We start from the raw sequence: 22,507 nt of genomic DNA, 5'->3' as shown, positions 1-22,507 counted from the left end.
TTAAATGTATAGTGTTATCAAAGGCAGTATTATGATGTACAGTGCAGGGCATTTTAATAGTTGATATGCATACATTTGTTTTCAAATCTATCATGCTTTTTTTCTGGTTAGTCTGTTATATTACATGAATACAGTACAGTGTTCATTTTGTGGTTATTCTGTTGTAGTTGAAGAAGTTAAATTAGGATAAACTTTCTTTAGAAAGTATTATTTGTGATACAGTTCCCCACTCTGATCACTCATGTGGAGTGACAGGTTAAGAATGGAGATGTAGACTAACTTCCATTTCCTCTATAGATCCTCGTGAGCTTAGGCACGTGAGAAAACTGTAACACCTATTTGTGAAGTCAGTAACTCATTCCAAACATTTTCAACTCACTTGAGGCATATCTCATACTTTTCTTAATCTTGGATATATTCATTGTAATTAAATCTGTTGCATTTGTTTCTTAGTTTATCTTATTCATAACATGTTTAAAGGTGAATCTTGATATTGGGTCACAAATACAATTACTTGTAAAACAGCTTGTAATTCCTAACATACTTTAAACTGATCTGGAATATAAATTTGATAATTTTCCTAATTTGAAAAGAAGCCTAGCCAGGGGTTCAGACCATCTGATTTGATTTCTGATCTGGCATAAGACCGGTACATTCTTACTCTGCTTTGTAGTACTAACGTAAGAATATAGCATCACAATGTATACCTGGTTGAAACCTGCTGATTTTGAAGTTTTAATTATTAAAGTGGATGTTGTCATTGGTCACTGACAATTTTTGCCCTTTTAACCTCATGACTGTTTAGTACAGTCGTCATTTCTGACCAAGTTATCTGGTGTTTGGTAACTTTCAGACTCTTGTTCATAAGGTACCCATTTTGATTCTCAACAGCATTGCCAAAAATGCTGACTGATATTTTTCATAATTTCCTCTATTCTTTCTTGGTAAAGTCCAAGATACCGCCACGGTGGTCTAGCGGTTAGAACACTGGCCTTGTAATCCTGGGGGTCTCGGGTTCGATTCCCGGCGGTGCCCGAATTTATAACTTGTGTTGGGCAAGGCCGTGGTCTAGGCAACACGGAGTTTTCCTCCGTGGCATCCCAACAATTACTCCATTCACACACAGAAGAAGGCAATGGCAAACCACTTCTGGATCATCTGCCAAGAACGTATATGAACAGGTCCCAGTCCGAGAAGAGAAAAGGATGGAAGGATCCTGTTCATATGGACCTGTCGTCAGACAGAACACTACAAATAAAAAAAATAAAAGTCCAAGATATCACCTTGAAATATGTCACAGTAACTTACCTATTCACCATTATCATGTCCATATTTCATACAACCTTTAAAGTCAAAATAGCGGTGTTATAACCTAATTATTGATCACCTCTTTTCTACTCTTTGTTTGTTTGTGATCGTTACAAATGCTAGTCCAATTGAGTATATGTGCTATTGTAACACTGTATGTGTTACTCCATTAAAGTAATCTTGTTTTCTTTGTGTAGGTCTGTTAATATAATCACACAATGGAGTCCTTATTGGTTTAGTGCTGTCTCAGAATAGCTAAAAGCACACGTCTCTTTGACAGAACAAAACAAAAACTTGGCATTGTTCACAGCTTCTGTAACTGGGGTTATGAACCTGTGGCCCACCAATGTGTTTGGTGCATCCCACATACATCATTTGTAATATGTCACTGTGTATTATGCAAATTTCCTGATATCAGAATTTTTTAATGTAATTAATATTTGGCAATAAATATTACTGTGAGTAGCTGTGTAGCTTACCAAAGAATGTCAGATAATGAACTAGAATATTTCTTACTGATAGACTCTTGTAGGGGTGCATGCGAATTGTAAGAACAGAATTTAAAACTTCTGTTGAAATATCACTCAGGTGAAAGTGTAAAATATCTCGCTAAATGACCACTTTTTGAAAGTAATGTACGTAATGCGTGAACCTGTTCAGAACTCAGCTGGGAGTTAAGCTATCCTGATTGATTTCTGTGGTTCCTGAAATAAGCCATGAACATTTTATTTCCATTTTGTTGCCATAAGTCATTTGATGTTAAACAAACACTTATATTGTTCACTGTCATGAAAAAATCTATTATAAGGTGGAAGAGGTTTATTAATTTTTATATGGCAGTCAAATTTGTTTTGGGTCAGCCCATGTGCTTTTTATTTAGCAGGTATCAGATTTTAATCTATTCGTTGAACTGGCTGTGTTGAATGACATTTTTCTTTATTTTCCTCAGCCTCTCTATTAATCTGCTGAGATAGTGTGTTAAAATAGGCCTTTCCAATTTGTAATTCACAGTCATTCTACCATTCAACATTATATAATATCTTCTTCTTTTGCTATGGCTCTCCGGTCCATATTTGGTCCATGGCCTCCTCAATTCACATCTTCCTTTTTACGGTGCAAGGTTGTTAGCCTTGCGACCAACTCCCAACCTGGAGGACCAGGGTACCTGTCTTAATCTGACCTCTCCCCCTCGACCAATCTGGCTAGGGAGGCCCTACCTAATATCTACAGTTGAAAATGTGTCATTATATAGCCAGTTAGTCAATAAGTTTACATTATTATTAGGCATAAAGTGGTTACCAGATAAGAGCTTTGTTAATTAAGAATTTCTGATCATCAAATTCTGTTATACATTTAACATTTGAATTGCTAGCAGGAAATTTGTGCTTGCGTGGGTGGCGTACCCTGTGAATTTCCTAGTCTTCACCGACTAACAAACTAATTCTGCACTTAATTGGTTTAATATGGGCTGATTTCATTTCAAATACTCAAACTTCTTTTTCCTTGGGTGTGTGGCTAATTGTACATATTTGGAATGTCACTGCTGAAGTCTGATTGGACTTTATTTTATTTCCCTTATAGAATTGGAACTTGGTACGCAATGTGTGGTCCAGATGGAAGCTCGACAGACGATATTACATCATTTGGAAAGGTAAGAATAATAACTTGCTTTACTGCTTCACTATCAAATAAGATTGGAAACATGTCCTTCAATTTGGAGTATCCACAGATTCTCAGTGCATCCTTTTTTATTATGAATCGCTCTACATTCTTGATATTTATTTACTGCAGTATCTGTTGGCAACAACAAATCTGTAGTAGGGATCGTCATACACAGGATCCTAAATTCTGTTATCGCAGCCGATACACAATGCGGATATTACATTGCACACAGAAACAGAATTTCATTAAATATGTAAATATGGTATGAGAATTAGTGTTTTAAATATAATTTATAAATCATGCTGAGAATTCCAGTGCATTTGCAAGAATTTAACATTTTGACAACGGCGCCAGTGACGTTAGAGTTACCCATCTTTCCTGCCTGCCTGGTTTTGTCATCATCACGAAGGATACCCCTGGAGATTCTCCAAAGTGGTTTTGTGGCTGCGTGGGGATTTCCCCACCTAGTCATTTCCACCTCTGCCTTCTGTACATTAGTATCCACAAAACCAAACTTAAGATAACCTTCATCGCATCATCGACAAGGAAGTTGCTGTATCGAGGATTTGACGATAATTATTTTGACTGGGATGCGAATATTTGTGAATTATTACTTTCTTGGAAACACAACGTTTCAAAACACTGAGGCCCTTGGGCACAAAGTCTGAATGCCAACAACTTCTGCTATTTGCATATATATATGGAATTACGAAATACAGCTGTTATGAACATGTTACTTCACCACACACAGTATTGATTTTCAGTCCCTGAGCTCTGCACGGAATTCGTTAATGATAAATAGACACCTCATTGCGTAGGATGGAAGCTTTTTGACAGCACAGCTACTCCAACGAAATTCTTGCTCGGGATGTCTCACGATGGTTAATCAACCTGGGGAGTACGGTCCATGTCCAGTGTACGTAACGTCGTGACATGACCTAATAAAATGAAGTGCCCTCTTTTATCGACCAGGACTGAGCAAAATACTGTTATTATCATAATAGAACACGTTGATACAATGTTTAGAGTTAATTATATATTTAATTCTGTAAAGTCTGAGTCGTGTTCAAACACCTGGACAACACCATTAAGATTTAAGGACATTTATTATTATTATTATTATTAATAATCATAATGTCGATGCCATTTTTGATCTCTGCTGGTGTAACTGACTTTATAAGCACATTTTTTCCCACGACGCTCCCGTCGAAATGACCTTGTATTGGCACGCAACCAAAAACAATTGCGCACCTTTTGGTGCACGTCTATTTATGAGACGATGAAGAAGTTTCCTGTCAGAAGTCTGCATCGTTCCCGGCACCTGAGTCACTGCTTCTAGGTAACTTCGGTGACGTTTTCAGTGTAAAGAATTAAGATTTTTCGCCATAATGAATTAATATTTGTAAATAAAGCCGTTGGTGCACTAGATGGTTCTAAAGGAAGAAGACTTCTAACCATACACGTGTTTAGTGCGTGGCTTCAACACCAAATAGCTGCCACAACACCTGGCTACCTTTTCCGAAGGAGTAAACTTGTCCAAACTGCATTAGACAGACGAGGCAGAGTCTAGACTTATATGCGAATACTAGATTTATTTATGGATGATAATTATGATGTTTGTGTAAGGATAACATAAACTACGTTATCATCAGTTGTGGCTGTCATCCAACTCAGGATACATGCTGTCTACTTTTATATAAATCTAGTGATAATTATGTGTACCATCTGCTTTATAGATCAGTAAGTCTAAAATTTGCCAGCATTTAATGGATTTGTTTTTGTTAGGTCCAAAAGATATTAATTTTTAAATATTTACAAATTGACCCATGTAATTGAGACTAGATGTTTTCAGAATCTACAGATGTTTAAGTGATTTTTATCGAGTTACTAGTATACCGCTGAAAGCCCTATATTAGTGCAATGATGACCTTATGATCTTGCGAGAGTAGATTTTTTGTTTCCGAGAAGAGATTATAGAAACAAAGGTCGCAAACCTGAAAAACTGTTCAGGTTTCGATTCCCTGTGAAGATCGTTTCCATACAGAGAACAAAATGCATCAGCGAGCGCGTAACAAGGGATTAGATTTGTTACCCAGCAGCCCTGAGGATGAGAGCAGAGATTATTGTCGAAACGCTGTCAGAAGAAATGGTCTATTCACCGTTCAGCCACCTGACTTGTAACCCGGGAATCTTTTATCAACTTCATTCTCCGCGAGAACTTCACTTTATTACAACAAAATGTTTGTTTCGGGGAGGACAGCAGGTACTGAGGTCATTCACAAAAATATGTTTGAAGGAAAATGAGTCTTCCTAGAACTCCTTGTTTGAGGAATATTGCCCGTAATGGGATGTACCTAACCGGCGACGAAAACTGCTTTATCGAAATTTGAAGTAAGACATCATTTGATATATTTTGAATACCGCATTGTTTCCTGTGATCATGGAATATTGGATATTTTCCAACGAGAAGATTTGGAGTTGGGTCAACAAATGGAAATCCACGGAAAGAGGTTGATGATCTGGAAGTCTGCGGGGTTGCAGAATTACGACTTCCTCTCACATAAGAGAAGTCGAGGCGATTATTCATCGATGCGAACGGGTTAGTCGAGAGTACTCTGCGGAAACTGAATAAATCGTCTAGACTAATGATTCGTTTTGTAATCGTCAGTGTTTAGAAGCTCCATTACTTAAGAATGGCGTATATGTTTATTTCAGTCTGTCACAAGTTTGAGAGATTGGGGCTTTACATCAGTTCATACATATTACCCGACGTATTCTACGACTCAAAAAATCCTTAACCTGTAGCTTATCGTTGCGGTTAAGTGATTAGCTCTCCTACTACGCTTTCTTGATGTCGGTGGTCAGTGGTTTGATTCCTGGCCCCGATGACTGGGGTTACTCCGACCAAGGGTAATGCAGGGTTGAGTTACTCATTTCATGGAGCCGAGTCCTTCCTAAGAAACCAACAGCCCCTCAGCCACTCAAGAAATTCCCATTTTATCTAACTCGAAGGCTCGTTATTGTGTTCACAACAGCCCTCCACAGGTCTCTATCCTGAGCCAGATGAATCCAATCTATAACACCCCATCATATTTCTCTAAGATTCGTTTTAATATTGTCCTTCCAGCTACGTCTAGGTCTTCCTAGTGGTCTCTTTCTTTCTGGTTTGTCAACCAAAACTCTGTATGCATTACTATTCTCGCCATGCCCATCTCATCCTCCGTGATTTGATAAGTCTAATTATATTTGGCGAGGAGTACAAAGGGTTGTGACTTAAAATTAGTCACCGTCGCTTCCTTTCACATCCTTACCAATTTATTGTTTAAAAACTGTAGACGCGCTAAGGAAAGGAAGGTTTCTGTGAGTCCAAGGTCGGCCTCTTTTGCCACTGTAAAAATCATCGCAATTCTGCTAATTTTACCGTGGGTAACATTACCTGCCGACCCCGGAGTCCGTGAGCTTTAAGGAGGGCAGGGTCTTCGGTATATCAGACATCAAGGTTTGAATTTATAATCCCGCTTAAGGATAATAGATGGTTGTATTTTTTTTATCTCTACAAATCTTACAATTCGCCACTCAAACGCAACGATAACCTAGGATGTTATTAGAGTGTCGTTAAAATAAAATTATTATTCACACGATAGTCTGAGCAGGTTTTCAGTACATCGGGCTGGAATGAAATGACGTGGGTGGGATGCGGGTAACATATTTGAAGATAAAACTTCTGGTCGGGTGAAATTCTAAAAATTTCAGCCCATGTTGACCTCTCTGACCCTCGGAGCAGATATGGCATGATATAAGAATCCTGAGAAGCGGTATTTCGAGGTTTAAAATGAATCTGGGAAAGGCTCTTATGTAAAAGTTGTTATATTCTGTCACTGTTAACCATTCCAGAGTTTCAGATTGAAATAAGACTCGAATGAAAATTACGCACTAACGTGAGGGAAGGTCTGAGTAATAAATACCGTGATTACGAGATTCTTTATTTAATATTGATAAATTGAATAAAATTTTTCTTGGATATTATCCATCGTCTAGTAAATATAAAACGTAAAACGACGTTTCGGAGATGGGACTCTATCTCCGGATAGGGATTAGCTCTATCTAGTGGGCCCAACTGAGTAGGAACCTGAAGACGGAGATAGAGTCCCATCTCCGAAACGTCGTTTTTACGTTTTATATTTACTAGACGATGGATAATATCCAAGGAAAAAGTCCGGAGATAGGGATTAGCTCTATCTAGTGGGCCCAACTGTGTAGGAACCTGAAGACGGAGATAGAGTCCCATCTCCGAAACGTCGTTTTTACGTTTTATATTTACTAGACGATGGATAATATCCAAGGAAAAAGTCCGGAGATAGGGATTAGCTCTATCTAGTGGGCCCAACTGTGTAGGAACCTGAAGACGGAGATAGAGTCCCATCTCCGAAACGTCGTTTTACGTTTTATATTTACTAGACGATGGATAATATCCAAGGAAAAAGTCCGGAGATAGGGATTAGCTCTATCTAGTGGGTCCAACTGTGTAGGAACCTGAAGACGGAGATAGAGTCCCATCTCCGAAACGTCGTTTTACGTTTTATATTTACTAGACGATGGATAATATCCAAGGAAAAAGTCCGGAGATAGGGATTAGCTCTATCTAGTGGGCTCAACTGTGTAGAAACCTGAAGACGGAGATAGAGTCCCATCTCCAAAACGTCGTTTTATATTTACTAGACGATGGATAATATCCAAGGAAAAAGTCCGGAGATAGGGATTAGCTCTATCTAGTGGGCCCAACTGTGTAGGAACCTGAAGACGGAGATAGAGTCCCATCTCCGAAACGTCGTTTTACGTTTTATATTTACTAGACGATGGATAATATCCAAGGAAAAAGTCCGGAGATAGGGATTAGCTCTATCTAGTGGGCCCAACTGTGTAGGAACCTGAAGACGGAGATAGAGTCCCATCTCCGAAACGTCGTTTTACGTTTTATATTTACTAGACGATGGATAATATCCAAGGAAAAAGTCCGGAGATAGGGATTAGCTCTATCTAGTGGGCCCAACTGTGTAGGAACCTGAAGACGGAGATAGAGTCCCATCTCCGAAACGTCGTTTTACATTTTATATTTACTAGACGATGGATAATATCCAAGGAAAAAGTCCGGAGATAGGGATTAGCTCTATCTAGTGGGCCCAACTGTGTAGGAACCTGAAGACGGAGATAGAGTCCCATCTCCGAAACGTCGTTTTACGTTTTATATTTACTAGACGATGGATAATATCCAAGGAAAAAGTCCGGAGATAGGGATTAGCTCTATCTAGTGGGCCCAACTGTGTAGGAACCTGAAGACGGAGATAGAGTCCCATCTCCGAAACGTCGTTTTACGTTTTATATTTACTAGACGATGGATAATATCCAAGGAAAAAGTCCGGAGATAGGGATTAGCTCTATCTAGTGGGTCCAACTGTGTAGGAACCTGAAGACGGAGATAGAGTCCCATCTCCGAAACGTCGTTTTACGTTTTATATTTACTAGACGATGGATAATATCCAAGGAAAAAGTCCGGAGATAGGGATTAGCTCTATCTAGTGGGCCCAACTGTGTAGGAACCTGAAGACGGAGATAGAGTCTCATCTCCGAAACGTCGTTTTACGTTTTATATTTACTAGACGATGGATAATATCCAAGGAAAAAGTCCGGAGATAGGGATTAGCTCTATCTAGTGGGTCCAACTGTGTAGGAACCTGAAGACGGAGATAGAGTCCCATCTCCGAAACGTCGTTTTACGTTTTATATTTACTAGACGATGGATAATATCCAAGGAAAAAGTCCGGAGATAGGGATTAGCTCTATCTAGTGGGTCCAACTGTGTAGGAACCTGAAGACGGAGATAGAATCCCATCTCCGAAACGTCGTTTTTACGTTTTATATATACTAGACGATGGATAATTTCCAAGAAAAATTTTATTCAATTGACTCTTCACCGTCGTCAAGAAGTTTTAGATTTGATATTAATATTGGTAATTTTATATTTTGTTTTTCCTGTCTAGAAATGTAACTTTCATTGTGGCGTTCCCCTAAATCTGCATGAACTCTGTCGCTGTAAGGCAAAGTGCTGATGAGAATGTTCTGACCTGAGAAAGGGATGGCTGTGCCAGGAGGATGAAGACGTCATATAAAGAGGAACTTCGTAGTTTGTGCTCTCGACTTAATTCTGTTACAGCTGCGAGGGATAGGACAGACGCAGGGGAGATGAGAAGTAGAATTTTAATCTGAAGACCTGAAGGAGAGAGACTACTTTGGAGATCCAGCTTACGTTGGAAGATAATATTAAAATTAGTATATATATTTATTTTTCCAGTCTATACACAAACTTATTTAAAATAATGTTGTTAAAATATTATAACATTTACAGTATAAATTGTATTATGTTATATTTATATATATATATATTTATATTTATGTAAATGTAATAATATTTTAACAACATTATTTTAAATAAGTTTGTGTATAGACTGGAAAAATAAATATATATATTGATTCAACACAAACATGACGCAATTAAGATACAAATTAGATAATATTAAAATTAGTTTGTGAAGGGGTGGATTGGAGTGGACTGACTCACCTTACGGGCTTTTATGAACACTTTGATGAATCTTCTGGTTGGCTGTGATGAGAAGAATAACTCTCAATTTTTCAAGAATGATCCAGCATCATCATGAGTTCGGAATAACCAATCTTAAAATAACCCATGACTGCTTTTGAACCTGGTAATCCTAATGTATTTAATTAGCAGTTAACTGAACCTCTGTAGTTGTTTATGCATTACTAAGCTGCTTAGGAATCAAGGACGTATTTATTTAAGGAGTTGAGTTTCGACCACGATAAAAGCGTAAGACTGAAATAGTTACTCTACTCAAAAAAGATTTGTCTGCACTCATCCAAATTGCGTCTTTTGCGATTTTAAACACTTTGTTGGCTTCGAAGTTTGTTTATTACTGACAGGGATCTGTGACTGTAGAAATATGTCATCACGCAGACGGCAGCTCTGGGAAGTTAACAGAGTTACTTAACGAATTATGTAATTAAAATCTGAAGATATTATTACCGAAATCTGTGCTAGGACTCGGTTCAGCTTTTGACATTAGTCAGTGTATAATTTGTTGCTGTAAAGCTGCTCTCAGCACTTAGAAGTTAACTTTATTTTGAGTGCTTACGAATTCTGACGTTGTGGACTTTGATTTTGCAGTCGACAAGTACATAATTCTGTAGCAAATGTTTTGCAAATTAACCAATGATTTTTTTTTTTATTACGACAATTAGGGACCATTATGTAACCGTCAGACAGCTTACCTCTACTGCTGAATGTGACGTATGTTCTAATCAGACGTTAATAACAACGTTATTACCTAATTACTCTTTGTCCGATTTAATATGTTTATTTGAAGGATATTTTGATTTAATTGAAACTTGAATTATATTATTCTAGGAGGAATATTTTCGAAGTTTTCTCAGTTGAATCTGACTTTTAGCCCTGAAGATGGAGACAGTAAGTTTCTACAAAAAACTGGTATCTATTTACAAGTACTTATGGTATCAAATCTTAGAACGGCAATATCGATAGTTGTGAATTTATTTGGTGACCAAAATTGATTTCTACTGTACACAAACACAGAAGGAAAACGAACGACAAACTGAGATTAACTTAACTCCCGAAACTTTGTGATTTTGTACAAAGGAAAATGTCCTATAATAATACTGTGTATCAGTTGAAAACACAGACATATTCTAACAGACACGCCACGTCAAAATTGGAAAGCTCTTGAGGATTGCATCCATTCAGTGTCTATTACAATGTACTACGTCATAAATCCATGCATAGTTACACATCGGATAATGGACGTAGATCTATGCATACATTGTTTTTAAATCCAGCCACGGTGGTCTATCGGTTAGAACGCTGGTCTCGTAATCCTGGGGTCTCGGGTTCGAATTTATAACTTGTGTCGGGCGAGGCCGTGGTCTAGGCAACACGGAGTTTTCCTCCGTGGCATCCCAACAATTACTCCATTCACACACAGAAGAAGGCAATGGCAAACCACTTCTGGATCATCTGCCAAGAACGTATATGAACAGGTCCCAGTCCGAGAAGAGAAAAGGATGGAAGGATCCTGTTCATATGGACCTGTCGTCAGACAGAACACTAAATAATAATAAGATGAGGTGGTCTAGCGGTTAGAACGCTGGCCTTGTAATCCTGGGGTCTCGGGTTCGATTCCCGTCGGTGCCCGAATTTATAACTTGTGTTGGGCAAGGCCGTGGTCTAGGCAACACAGAGTTTTCCTCCGTGGCATCCCAACAATTACTCCATTCACACACAGAAGAAGGCAATGGCAAACCACTTCTGGATCATCTGCCAAGAACGTATATGAACAGGTCCCAGTCCGAGAAGAGAAAAGGATGGAAGGATCCTGTTCATATGGACCTGTCGTCAGACAGAATACTAAATAATAAATAATACTTAAATATTAATTATTTGGAAAAAATTAAACTAAAAACTGTGTACCTCAGCGAGATCATAATTTTATATTAAACGCTCTTTACGAACTTTGTGAACGACGAGCCACTTTTTCATAAAAAAATAAAAAATAAATGAAGCTGGTTTTGGATGTAAACCGTATAATAGATGTCTGGATTAGATCGATGTGGACCAAAATTCCTCCAGGCAAACTTTATCGCAATCCGTCGAGTGGTTTCTTAGAAGAGATGTGCGTACAGACAGATCTCTCAATTGTGTCATTTTTTTTTGTTCTCTGTGCAAAGAATGTTGTTGTAGAGAAACGTGCACTACGTAGTGTTATCGAAGAACTATGTAGCATTCCTAATTTCCTTGGCAGTGCCACTTCGTATGTGAACACTATTCATTCATATTGACCATGGTGGTTTTATTAAGCTGTGCAAATCTTATATGAGGATCTTTTCACAGTTACACAACTGACACGTGGTTTACATTTACTCTCGTCATTGTGCATATTGTGGGCAATGTTACAGCAATCCCCGGAATTTTTTTGTGGTTATAGGTCAAGGGACAGAGTGTACTGCAGCCGAGTATATACGAGGTGCGATCGGAAAGTTTCAAGACTGCGCGTATAAAATCCCGTACACTTATCTCAGGTATTAAATTCATCCATCACCCTCGAAGTAGTTCCCCTGGGAGTGAACACAACGATCCCAGCGCCGCTGCCAAGCCTGGAAGCATCCCTGGAAATCTTTCTTTGTCAGCCTGTCAAGCACCATCTGCGATTCTGCCTGAATATTTTCTATCGTCTCAAATCTCCTTCCCTTTAGCTGAATTTTCATCTTTGGGAAGAGGAAGAAGTCACACGGAGCTTAGAAAGGAAGTTGGGGTCGGTTCTTGCAAGATCTTTGAGCTCCTGACAAACGAGAAGTCGATTCTGCTTCTGGTCCTCAGACAGGATGCGTCGCATGTGGAGTTCTTCCTTTAGAATCAGCTGGCAGGTCCCATAGCCTATCCCAACAATGTCGCACAAGTCGTTGATGGTACGACGTCGATCTTCGTAACATTTTCGGGCGTTGTGCTCGAAGATGGTCGTCCAGAACGCTCGTCATCATCGACAGAGGTTCGGCCATTTTTAAAACGTGAATGCCACACAAAAGTTTGTGCACGACCCATTGCGGACTCCCCAAATGCTTGCTTTAGCATTTCATAGGTTTCCGTAGCCGTTTTGGCGAGTCTTTGGCAAAATTTGATGCACACGCCATTCCGAAATCGCAGGAGGGTCGGTGTAATGCACTACCAAAACGCCCGTAACTAAGAAACAAATGCTAATTCGATGATGCCGGCTGGCACACTGATTCACTATGATTGTTGGCCGCACCCCCTAGCGGCAGAAGCTCGTACTACATCCGGTTCGCCCTCTATTGACACAGTCTTGAAACTTTCCGATCGCACCTCGTACGTGACCTTCCAGCGTTATGGTGGATGTATACGCTGCCGCGTTAAACGTGAGCTATTTTAGTGTTTTAAATTTAATTGATGGTACATTTGGAAGACTACGAGGTCTTTAGCGGAGAAACTTGATATGCAAACACGGTTGAAATATTTCGGCGAAAAGAGAAATGCGACCTAATTTCTCAGTTTCATAGCATCTGGTGAAGTGTAGATATTGTTTTACGTCTGGTAATTTGTTTTTATAAAGATGAATTATAGCACGAGACGCTGAGTTTAGAATCTCACTTCGAAGTATACAGATTACATTAACCTGGAAGTGTATCGCAATTTTGGACCCACCAAGCGTTTCTCTTAGAGCATTCGCCAAGTTTGTTTTGCGAGGATTAAATTGGATCTCGGGTAGTATAGTTCATGAGCGGGCCCCAGGGAACGGAGGCCGAGTTCTCTGACGTATTGTTTCAGACTGGTAGCAATTTTACCAAATTATACCACTAATGTAATTAGATCGATTTGTCAGTGGCCTATAATTTCGGATGTTAACAGATGATGACACTTATGACCGATGAAGGTATCTCTCACCCAAAACGAAAGTAATTATTTATTGGTCTATTTAACTACGCTAAAACTTTCTCTCTGTAGCATATTCCTTCGAGAGATGATTGATGTTTAATATCTGTTAAAGAAATTCCACATCTTTAATGCAATCGAACGTTTTTTTTTACCGAAAATTTGAGGTTTTGACGGCGGTGGGCCTGAAAGTGGCTGCCGTCTGTGGTGTTGTGATTAATTAAGCGCCAAAGGTAACTTTACCTTTGTTTTACCCAGATGTTTATCTCGATTTGGTGTGCATAGTTACATATGTACAGGCAGGAACAAAACGCCGACGAGATTATTCGCACCTAAAAAGAAGTGACACGATGATGGGGAGAATTACATATGAAAAGCGTCTTATATTATTAAAATGCTTAAATGAAGCATGATCACATTTGAGTGATAAGACCTTTTATTTTTCGTTTTTCAGAGTGTTAACTGGTATCCAATGGGTACCGGGGTCCTTTCCCAGGGGTAAAACGTGGCCGGGGCGTGATACTGACCACTAACCCCATCTAGTGCCGAGGTCATGAATGAGTAGGAGCTATAACTCCACTCCCCCCCCCCCCAAACGCCTACATGGCGTATCGTGGGACAGCGTTGTTTTAGTTTTACAGAGTGTTAACTGGGCGTACACGTTTAACGTGAACGTTCCACCCTTGTTTTGCTGTCAAATATTCGCAATAAAGGAACAAGGATTAGCAATTATAAAAATGGACTTGGAAAATATATGTAATTTATAGGAATATAGTCTTTGTTGATATGGATGCAAGAAGGAAAACAAGACGAGACATATCGTGGACTTGATTCCAGTTGTTATAAATTAAATTCAAATTCAAGAATATTCGAAATTGATACGAAATATACGTATTTTCTAAATGTGTAATTAGTTATGCGGACAATTTCTTTAATATTTGCTGTACCAAGGAATATAGAGTTAGTGTGAGGGTCAGATGAGATATTGACTACATTACCTTCTAAGCTATTGACTGTCTCCCGGTTCTTTCATGGTCATTCATGTTAGGTGGGTGTTGAGGGGAATTTAAACTTTTACCGTTCACAAAGATTCACGTCACGCCATTTCCTAGGTTGACGGAAACCCCTTGCGTGATTCTCCGTACAAGCTGAGTAAGGCAAGAGAATAGTATGAGGCTGTTTTGTGTAGCCTCAAGGGAGAGGATTTTGTCCGGCTAAAGACGTACACGCTCGCTAGGGACTATGCGATCAGTGGCCGGACCAATCCCTGTGGAAAAGAAAATCAAATCCAGTCTTTGAGGCTTCACGATCTGCAGACAGGAGTTTAAACCAGAACATCAATATTATAGTAAAGAATAAGGTTGCTCGGAGGGTTAGACTTAATGTTTTATATTGAACCCAGTTTATACCACAGTTTTTCCCAGAAAAGTTGGATAATGGACGCATTGCGTAAGAACGTTGCCTGCGTGCAAGCCTCTACAGGAAGATTTCTGTCTTCTGGGTTGTTGCGCTGTGTAGTCTGGTCGATGTTAACCAACGTTTCAGAGGTCATACTGCCTCCATCATCAGGGCGATGAGTCTGAAGATTTCTGTCTTCTGGGTTGTTGCGCTGTGTAGTCTGGTCGATGTTAACCAACGTTTCAGAGGTCATACTGCCTCCATCATCAGAGTATGAAGATTTCTGTCTTCTGGGTTGTTGTGCTGTGTAGTCTGGTTGATGTTAACCAACGTTTCAGAGGTCATACTGCCTCCATCATCAGGGCGATGAGTATGAAGATTTCTGTCTTCTGGGTTGTTGCGCTGTGTAGTCTGGTCGATGTTAACCAACGTTTCAGAGGTCATACTGCCTCCATCATCAGGGCGATGAGTATGAAGATTTCTGTCTTCTGGGTTGTTGCGCTGTGTAGTCTGGTTGATGTTAACCAACGTTTCAGAGGTCATACTGCCTCCATCATCAGGGCGATGAGTATGAAGATTTCCGTCTTCTGGGTTGTTACGCTGTGTAGTCTGGTCGATGTTAACCAACGTTTCAGAGGTCATACTGCCTCCATCATCAGAGTATGAAGATTTCTGTCTTCTGGGTTGTTGCGCTGTGTAGTCTGGTTGATGTTAACCAACGTTTCAGAGGTCATACTGCCTCCATCATCAGGGCGATGAGTATGAAGATTTCTGTCTTCTGGGTTGTTGCGCTGTGTAGTCTGGTCGATGTTAACCAACGTTTCAGAGGTCATACTGCCTCCATCATCAGAGTATGAAGATTTCTGTCTTCTGGGTTGTTGCGCTGTGTAGTCTGGTTGATGTTAACCAACGTTTCAGAGGTCATACTGCCTCCATCATCAGGGCGATGAGTATGAAGATTTCTGTCTTCTGGGTTGTTGCGCTGTGTAGTCTGGTCGATGTTAACCAACGTTTCAGAGGTCATACTGCCTCCATCATCAGAGTATGAAGATTTCTGTCTTCTGGGTTGTTGTGCTGTGTAGTCTGGTTGATGTTAACCAACGTTTCAGAGGTCATACTGCCTCCATCATCAGGGCGATGAGTATGAAGATTTCCGTCTTCTGGGTTGTTACGCTGTGTAGTCTGGTCGATGTTAACCAACGTTTCAGAGGTCATACTGCCTCCATCATCAGGGCGATGAGTATGAAGATTTCCGTCTTCTGGGTTGTTACGCTGTGTAGTCTGGTCGATGTTAACCAACGTTTCAGAGGTCATACTGCCTCCATCATCAGAGTATGAAGATTTCTGTCTTCTGGGTTGTTGCGCTGTGTAGTCTGGTTGATGTTAACCAACGTTTCAGAGGTCATACTGCCTCCATCATCAGGGCGATGAGTATGAAGATTTCTGTCTTCTGGGTTGTTGCGCTGTGTAGTCTGGTCGATGTTAACCAACGTTTCAGAGGTCATACTGCCTCCATCATCAGAGTATGAAGATTTCTGTCTTCTGGGTTGTTGTGCTGTGTAGTCTGGTTGATGTTAACCAACGTTTCAGAGGTCATACTGCCTCCATCATCAGGGCGATGAGTATGAAGATTTCTGTCTTCTGGGTTGTTGCGCTGTGTAGTCTGGTCGATGTTAACCAACGTTTCAGAGGTCATACTGCCTCCATCATCAGGGCGATGAGTATGAAGATTTCTGTCTTCTGGGTTGTTGCGCTGTGTAGTCTGGTCTGTGTTTACCAACGTTTCAGTGGTCATACTGCCTCCATCATCAGGGTGATGAGTATGAAGATTTCCGTCTTCTGGGTTGTTGCGCTGTGTAGTCTGGTCTGTGTTTACCAACGTTTCAGTGGTCATACTGCCTCCATCATCAGGGTGATGAGTATGAAGATTTCCGTCTTCTGGGTTGTTACGCTGTGTAGTCTGGTCGATGTTAACCAACGTTTCAGAGGTCATACTGCCTCCATCATCAGAGTATGAAGATTTCTGTCTTCTGGGTTGTTGTGCTGTGTAGTCTGGTTGATGTTAACCAACGTTTCAGAGGTCATACTGCCTCCATCATCAGGGCGATGAGTATGAAGATTTCTGTCTTCTGGGTTGTTGCGCTGTGTAGTCTGGTCGATGTTTACCAACGTTTCAGTGGTCATACTGCCTCCATCATCAGGGTGATGAGTATGAAGATTTCTGTCTTCTGGGTTGTTACGCTGTGTAGTCTGGTCGATGTTAACCAACGTTTCAGAGGTCATACTGCCTCCATCATCAGAGTATGAAGATTTCTGTCTTCTGGGTTGTTGTGCTGTGTAGTCTGGTTGATGTTAACCAACGTTTCAGAGGTCATACTGCCTCCATCATCAGGGCGATGAGTATGAAGATTTCCGTCTTCTAGGTTATTGCGCTGTGTAGTCTGGTCGATGTTTACCAACGTTTCGGAGGTCATACTGCCTCCGTCATCAGGGCGATGAATATGCCAATAGGGTGTGAGGTGCTAGGTTTATAGGCCGGAAAGTGAAAGGTGTAGCCTGCCCCGAGCCAATAGGAACTTTCCCGATCAGACTATTTACTGCTGAAGGAAAATTCTGTGCTTTTGAGTTTTGGTTAAATATCCCTCAGCGCTGTCTATTGTATGAAATGATTCTCTTTTGAGATCGCAACTAACTGGTCTCAAGGCGATTAGTAGGGCCTCATGCCTGTAATCTTAGATCTCAGAGGGTCTGTTTGGTTACATATTTAAGATAGTGCAGGGAAAGATTGGTAACTGCTAACTGCTCAGTTGAGAGATTTGTATCAGGTAAACTAGGATATAACGCGTTGTTTGCGATCCGCTGGAAAAATACAGTGCTAAATTGTGCCAATTTATCTTTCTTATACATAATATTGACTGAAGCTGAGAGAAACAACCTTTAAGAAAATTACAGCTAACAAATAATTTACGTGTATAAACCCATTGAATTCTTTTTAAATGATTATTCCTTTACTTTTATGGTTTTCTATAGGCTACTTTTGTTCGAGAAACTCGTGAAGACAATTGTTTTACTGGTAGAGGGATGAAGGAACTTTGAAAATGTGTAGGTCTCCTCTTTAAATGAAGAGTCTACGTCTATCTCCGGTTCTTGGAAAGGGTACATCTCCGCTTTGCCCGGAGAGTTCTCGTCTTGTGTTATTTGTTATACGTTTATGACAGTTTATTTGCATCTATTGCAAGCAGTAATACCTCGTATCTGAGGTTCTCACAGATTTCGATCTTCTGGGTAGAGACATCGTGTGAACTTGAAGGTGGATACCAACGGCGTGCAGGAGCATTATGAAGAAAACGTTTATTTTTACGCGCAAGTCACGCAGTGTTAGTGCCTAGAAAACTGTCGTGTCGTGGTTTACCTCAGTTTCTCGAGACGAATGCCGGGATAGTATAGCTTGAAATAAGCCACGACCGCTTCGTCCCCAATGCTGTAATGTCATTCGCCGCGAAAAAGCCTCGGTAGTTGTTATCAAGAAAAGTTTAGCTTCTGAGGAAGAGACGGGCTTTTGTTGCTCAAGAAACCAGCGAGTACCTTGCCCATTCCAGTGCGTTTGGGGGATAAGGAAAGAGTCGTCCCCGCTTTGTCGATCAATAGTGTGCATCGCCGGAGAGAAAGTCAGTCAGCCTCGTCGTCGTCGTCGTCGTCGTAGTGAACCCACCGTCCCAGCTGCTTGCTTGCCTTGCTGCAGATCTAGGCCGTTCACGCCACCGTCGTCTCTCTCCAGTAACCTGCTTTAATCAGTTGAAATTCCGCAAGTTTTTAGTATAATATCCGCGCCTTGTATTGAAATATAGGCTTAAGGTATCGAGTCCTTGTTTCTGTCTCACATAATAACATTCAGAGTAGATTTTGACGAAACTGGGTACAGATATTACCCCCCCCCCCCTCCCCTCACCCTCACTTATTTTACATTAATTTTATGACTTTCTACCGTCAGTAATATCAAAATGGCGGCCGTGTGAACTTGGTATGTGAATACGTAACTATCATCGCCTAATGCTGGGTTCTGAAATGTGTCTACGCGTTTATACGTGATACATCTTACAGCCAAGTCTTTAATTTATAATAAACTCGGCGTCTTGTGGGCACAGACAGTTTTCAACGACGAACGTGTTTGATTAGAAACATGAGGAACATATCAGAGCAAGAAATGAATTGATGCCCCTGTAGTTTGGTAGAGATTTACCGACATTTAAGATGTGCTTGCTGCCTTCATCGTCAGGGCGAAATGTAATCCACGCGCCGCTTCAAATACACCCACAAGCTGAGAGGTTGGTGGCTAGACTTGCAGTTTACGTCGTTTAATCTATATTATTTAAATCTTGTCCGTCTAATCACAATAAATTCTTATTAAATATTAAAATATTACAATAATTAACATTTAAAATATTTAAAATATATTAAATGATGTTCTTTATCGAAATATTCGATTTACATTAGACCATTTTAATATTTAATAAGAATTTATTGTGATTAGACGGACAAGATTTAAATAATATAGATTATATCACAATATGACGCAACTTTACCATCTCATGAATAGTCGTTTAATCCATAAAATTAAAAATATAAGTTGTTAGAATCTTCATTAGGCCTGTTATTTTTATTAATAATCCTTTCATTTATTCAGTATAGTCAATAATAGTGACTTATAACATCGATGATGATGCTTGAATAATACGAGGGTCGCTCATTAAGTAATGCCCCACATTTTTTTCCTCAGAACATATTTATTCAAGATGGCTCAAATTTAGTGACAATATAAATCAATGTTTCCTTTACACATACTATTTTTCCACATAGTCCCCATCAACTTGTACGGTTTTACGCCAGCGTGGAACAAGTGCATGCATGCCTTGCCGGTACCAGCTCTTGTCCTGTGCACGTAGCCATGTCCTCACTGCTTGAATCACGCTCTCGTCATCTTCAAATCTTGTTCCGCGGATAGCATCTTTAAGTGGCCCAAAGAGATGGAGTCGGAGGGTGGATGGGGTAGCACCGTCCAACCCAATTTGGTGATTTCTTCCCGGGTTCTCAGACTTGTGTGAGGGCGTGCATTGTCGTGCAGGAGCAAAATTTCTGCTGGATGCTTGTGAGGCCGAACTCGTCGAAAACGCTTCTTGAGGGTTTTCAGGGTCCTGATGTACGCGTCTGAATTGATGGCCGCACCTCTTGGCATCACATCCACAAGAATGACCCCATCACTGTCCCAAAAGACAGTCATCATGACTTTTCCGGCGGAGGGAGTTGTCTTGAATTTCTTCTTTCTCGGTGATTGAGGATGTTGCCACTCCATTGACTGCCTTTTTGTCTCCGGCTCAAAGTGGTGTATCCAGGTTTCGTCACCTGTAATGATCCGGGACAGAAAGACCTCTCCCTCAGCATCAAAACGCTCCAACAATTCAGAAGAAATCGTTTTCCTTTGAATCCTGTGGTCTGCTGTGAGACTTCGTGGAACCCATCTTGCGCACACCTTCGAATATGCGAGAGCCTGGATAATTGCAATCACACTTCCATTCCTGACTGAAAGCTGTTGGGCCAATTGTCGAGTTGTGATGCGCCGATCCTCACGAATAATGGCATCCGCGCGGTTCAACATGTCTGGAGTGGTGGCTGTGGCAGGACGCCCAGAGCGCGGCAGATCACGGAGCTCGGTTTCTTCACTTCCTGAAGCTTTAACTCTCTTAGCCCAGCGACCAACGGTGCTCCTATCGACTGCACAGCTTTCATACACAGCACACAAACGTTTATGAATGTTCACCACCGTTTCTTTTTCAGCAAAAAAGAATTCAATTACAGCTCGTTGCTTGTAACGAGAGTCGTTCACAGACGCCATTTTAACAGTTCACTACAGCTCCGCTATCGGTTGGAATCATTTGAAACTCCGTACACGAACGCGGGAAACATCAAATCTCAAGCATGTAAAAGTACACTTTTCTATCTTCATTATTGGCTGAGAAAAAAAATGTGGGGCATTACTTAATGAGCGACCCTCGTAATTTCTATGTCGTTTTATCATCTGACAGCCTTAGTCATCAGACTGTACGCATTATGATTTCCTCCCACCCACTCAACCCCCCCCCCAGTAGACCCCAAAAGCGGAAGAACCCTTATTTCCAATCGAATCATTCGTTGATTACCCTGTAATAGTGTAATCCGTGGATGTCGCCTGACTAATACACGCGTTTTAAGAGATTTTGGAACTTTTTGGAAAACAAATTTTGCTTACCCGTTTAAAAAATTTTTCTCTCATAACTTGATTGTTTCCCGCTCATTAATTTTTGATTTTAAGCAGGAAAGAAACTTTGGGTTTCGAAAGAAATTGCGATGGTCATTCATTCGAGAAGTGTCACGCTGTAATTCTGGCCACATTTTCCGATGTTCTGCGGTTTTCTGAGATTTAGTAAAATAAGATGGCGAGTTCCGGGGTTGATAGTAACGCTTGATTTTATTTTACATTAAAATTCGGCGATGATTTGTGTTGAGTTAGCGTAGACAGAGAAGAAGACTTAGGTTGTGGAAAGTGGAATACCTTGTTCACAATGAGCCGACGATTGTAACGAAGCTGTGTGATGAAATTCTGAACGTTACTCATCGCAACTAACATTTATCAGTCGTCGTCATAATGACATATTTACACGGTATCTCTGTACTGTATTGATTTTAGAACTGTCTGTTGTTCTTTTCGTAACATACTGCTATGTAGTACGACTGTTTTTAATATTACAGTCTAGTTCGGATTCACACAACTTATTCCATAAAGATAAATTTTAATATTTGTTTAAATCTTGTCAGTTACAATCACAATAAAATTCTTATTAAATATTAAAATATTACTATAATTAGCATTTAAATATTTAAAATATATTAAATGATGTTCTCATCGAAATGTTCGAACATTTCGATGAGAACATCATTTAATATATTTTAAATATTTAAATGCTAATTATAGTAATATTTTAATATTTAATAAGAATTTTATTGTGATTGTGATTAATATATTTTAAATATTTAAATGCTAATTATAGTAATATTTTAATATTTAATAAGAATTTTATTGTGATTGTGACTGACAAGATTTAAACAAATATATATTTATCACAATATGACGCAACTTTATAATCTCATAAATTTTAATATTATCGCTTCATATTTTTTGTATCTAAAGTCGTCGTCGCATTTCAAAATGTGATTATTGTGTTCATCGGAGCTGTTCGTATAATCCGTTGCCACCGTCTTCGTTCAGACATAATGCATCGTAACCGATTTCTGCAGAAAATTTGCCAAATTCAGTGGTTGGCACTGCTGTTTGGTATTTGGAAGGCCCCGGGCTGGGTTCTCGTACCAGGATTTACCGATCGTGACCAAGGATTTTCGTTGTCTTTCTCAGTCCTGTCGAACGAATTACGGGATAGTATAACTTCTAAATAGGCCACGCCCATAACCACTTTCTCGACTTCTAGATTTATAATTTATAGCTGTCCTCTGATTCGACGTCATGGAACGTGCACGGATGCTGGATCTAGTCCTCACACCTTCACATCCTTTAACTGT

At 40.0% G+C, this 22,507-nt stretch overlaps 1 protein-coding gene across 4 annotated transcripts in view; it reads left to right on the top strand.

Moving 5' to 3' along the window:
- Khc-73 (Kinesin heavy chain 73) overlaps window positions 1–22,507 on the top strand; it is a 100,716-nt gene that overhangs the window by 1,553 nt on the left and 76,656 nt on the right. For all 4 annotated transcript variants that reach the window (XM_087360344.1, XM_087360353.1, XM_087360358.1 and 1 more), the window contains exon 2: window positions 2,890–2,959. In XM_087360344.1, coding sequence (XP_087216470.1) covers window positions 2,890–2,959 — 70 coding nt within the window. The remainder of the gene's footprint in view (window positions 1–2,889; window positions 2,960–22,507) is intronic.

This window comes from Zootermopsis nevadensis, unplaced genomic scaffold (genome assembly GCF_977971745.1).
Source record: "Zootermopsis nevadensis isolate Lab colony 2312 unplaced genomic scaffold, Znev_1.0 Znev_ptg000003l, whole genome shotgun sequence".
NCBI classification, from domain to species: domain Eukaryota; kingdom Metazoa; phylum Arthropoda; class Insecta; order Blattodea; family Termopsidae; genus Zootermopsis; species Zootermopsis nevadensis.
Note: the sequence above shows the minus strand (reverse complement) of the source record. Positions and strands in the feature narration are given on the sequence as shown.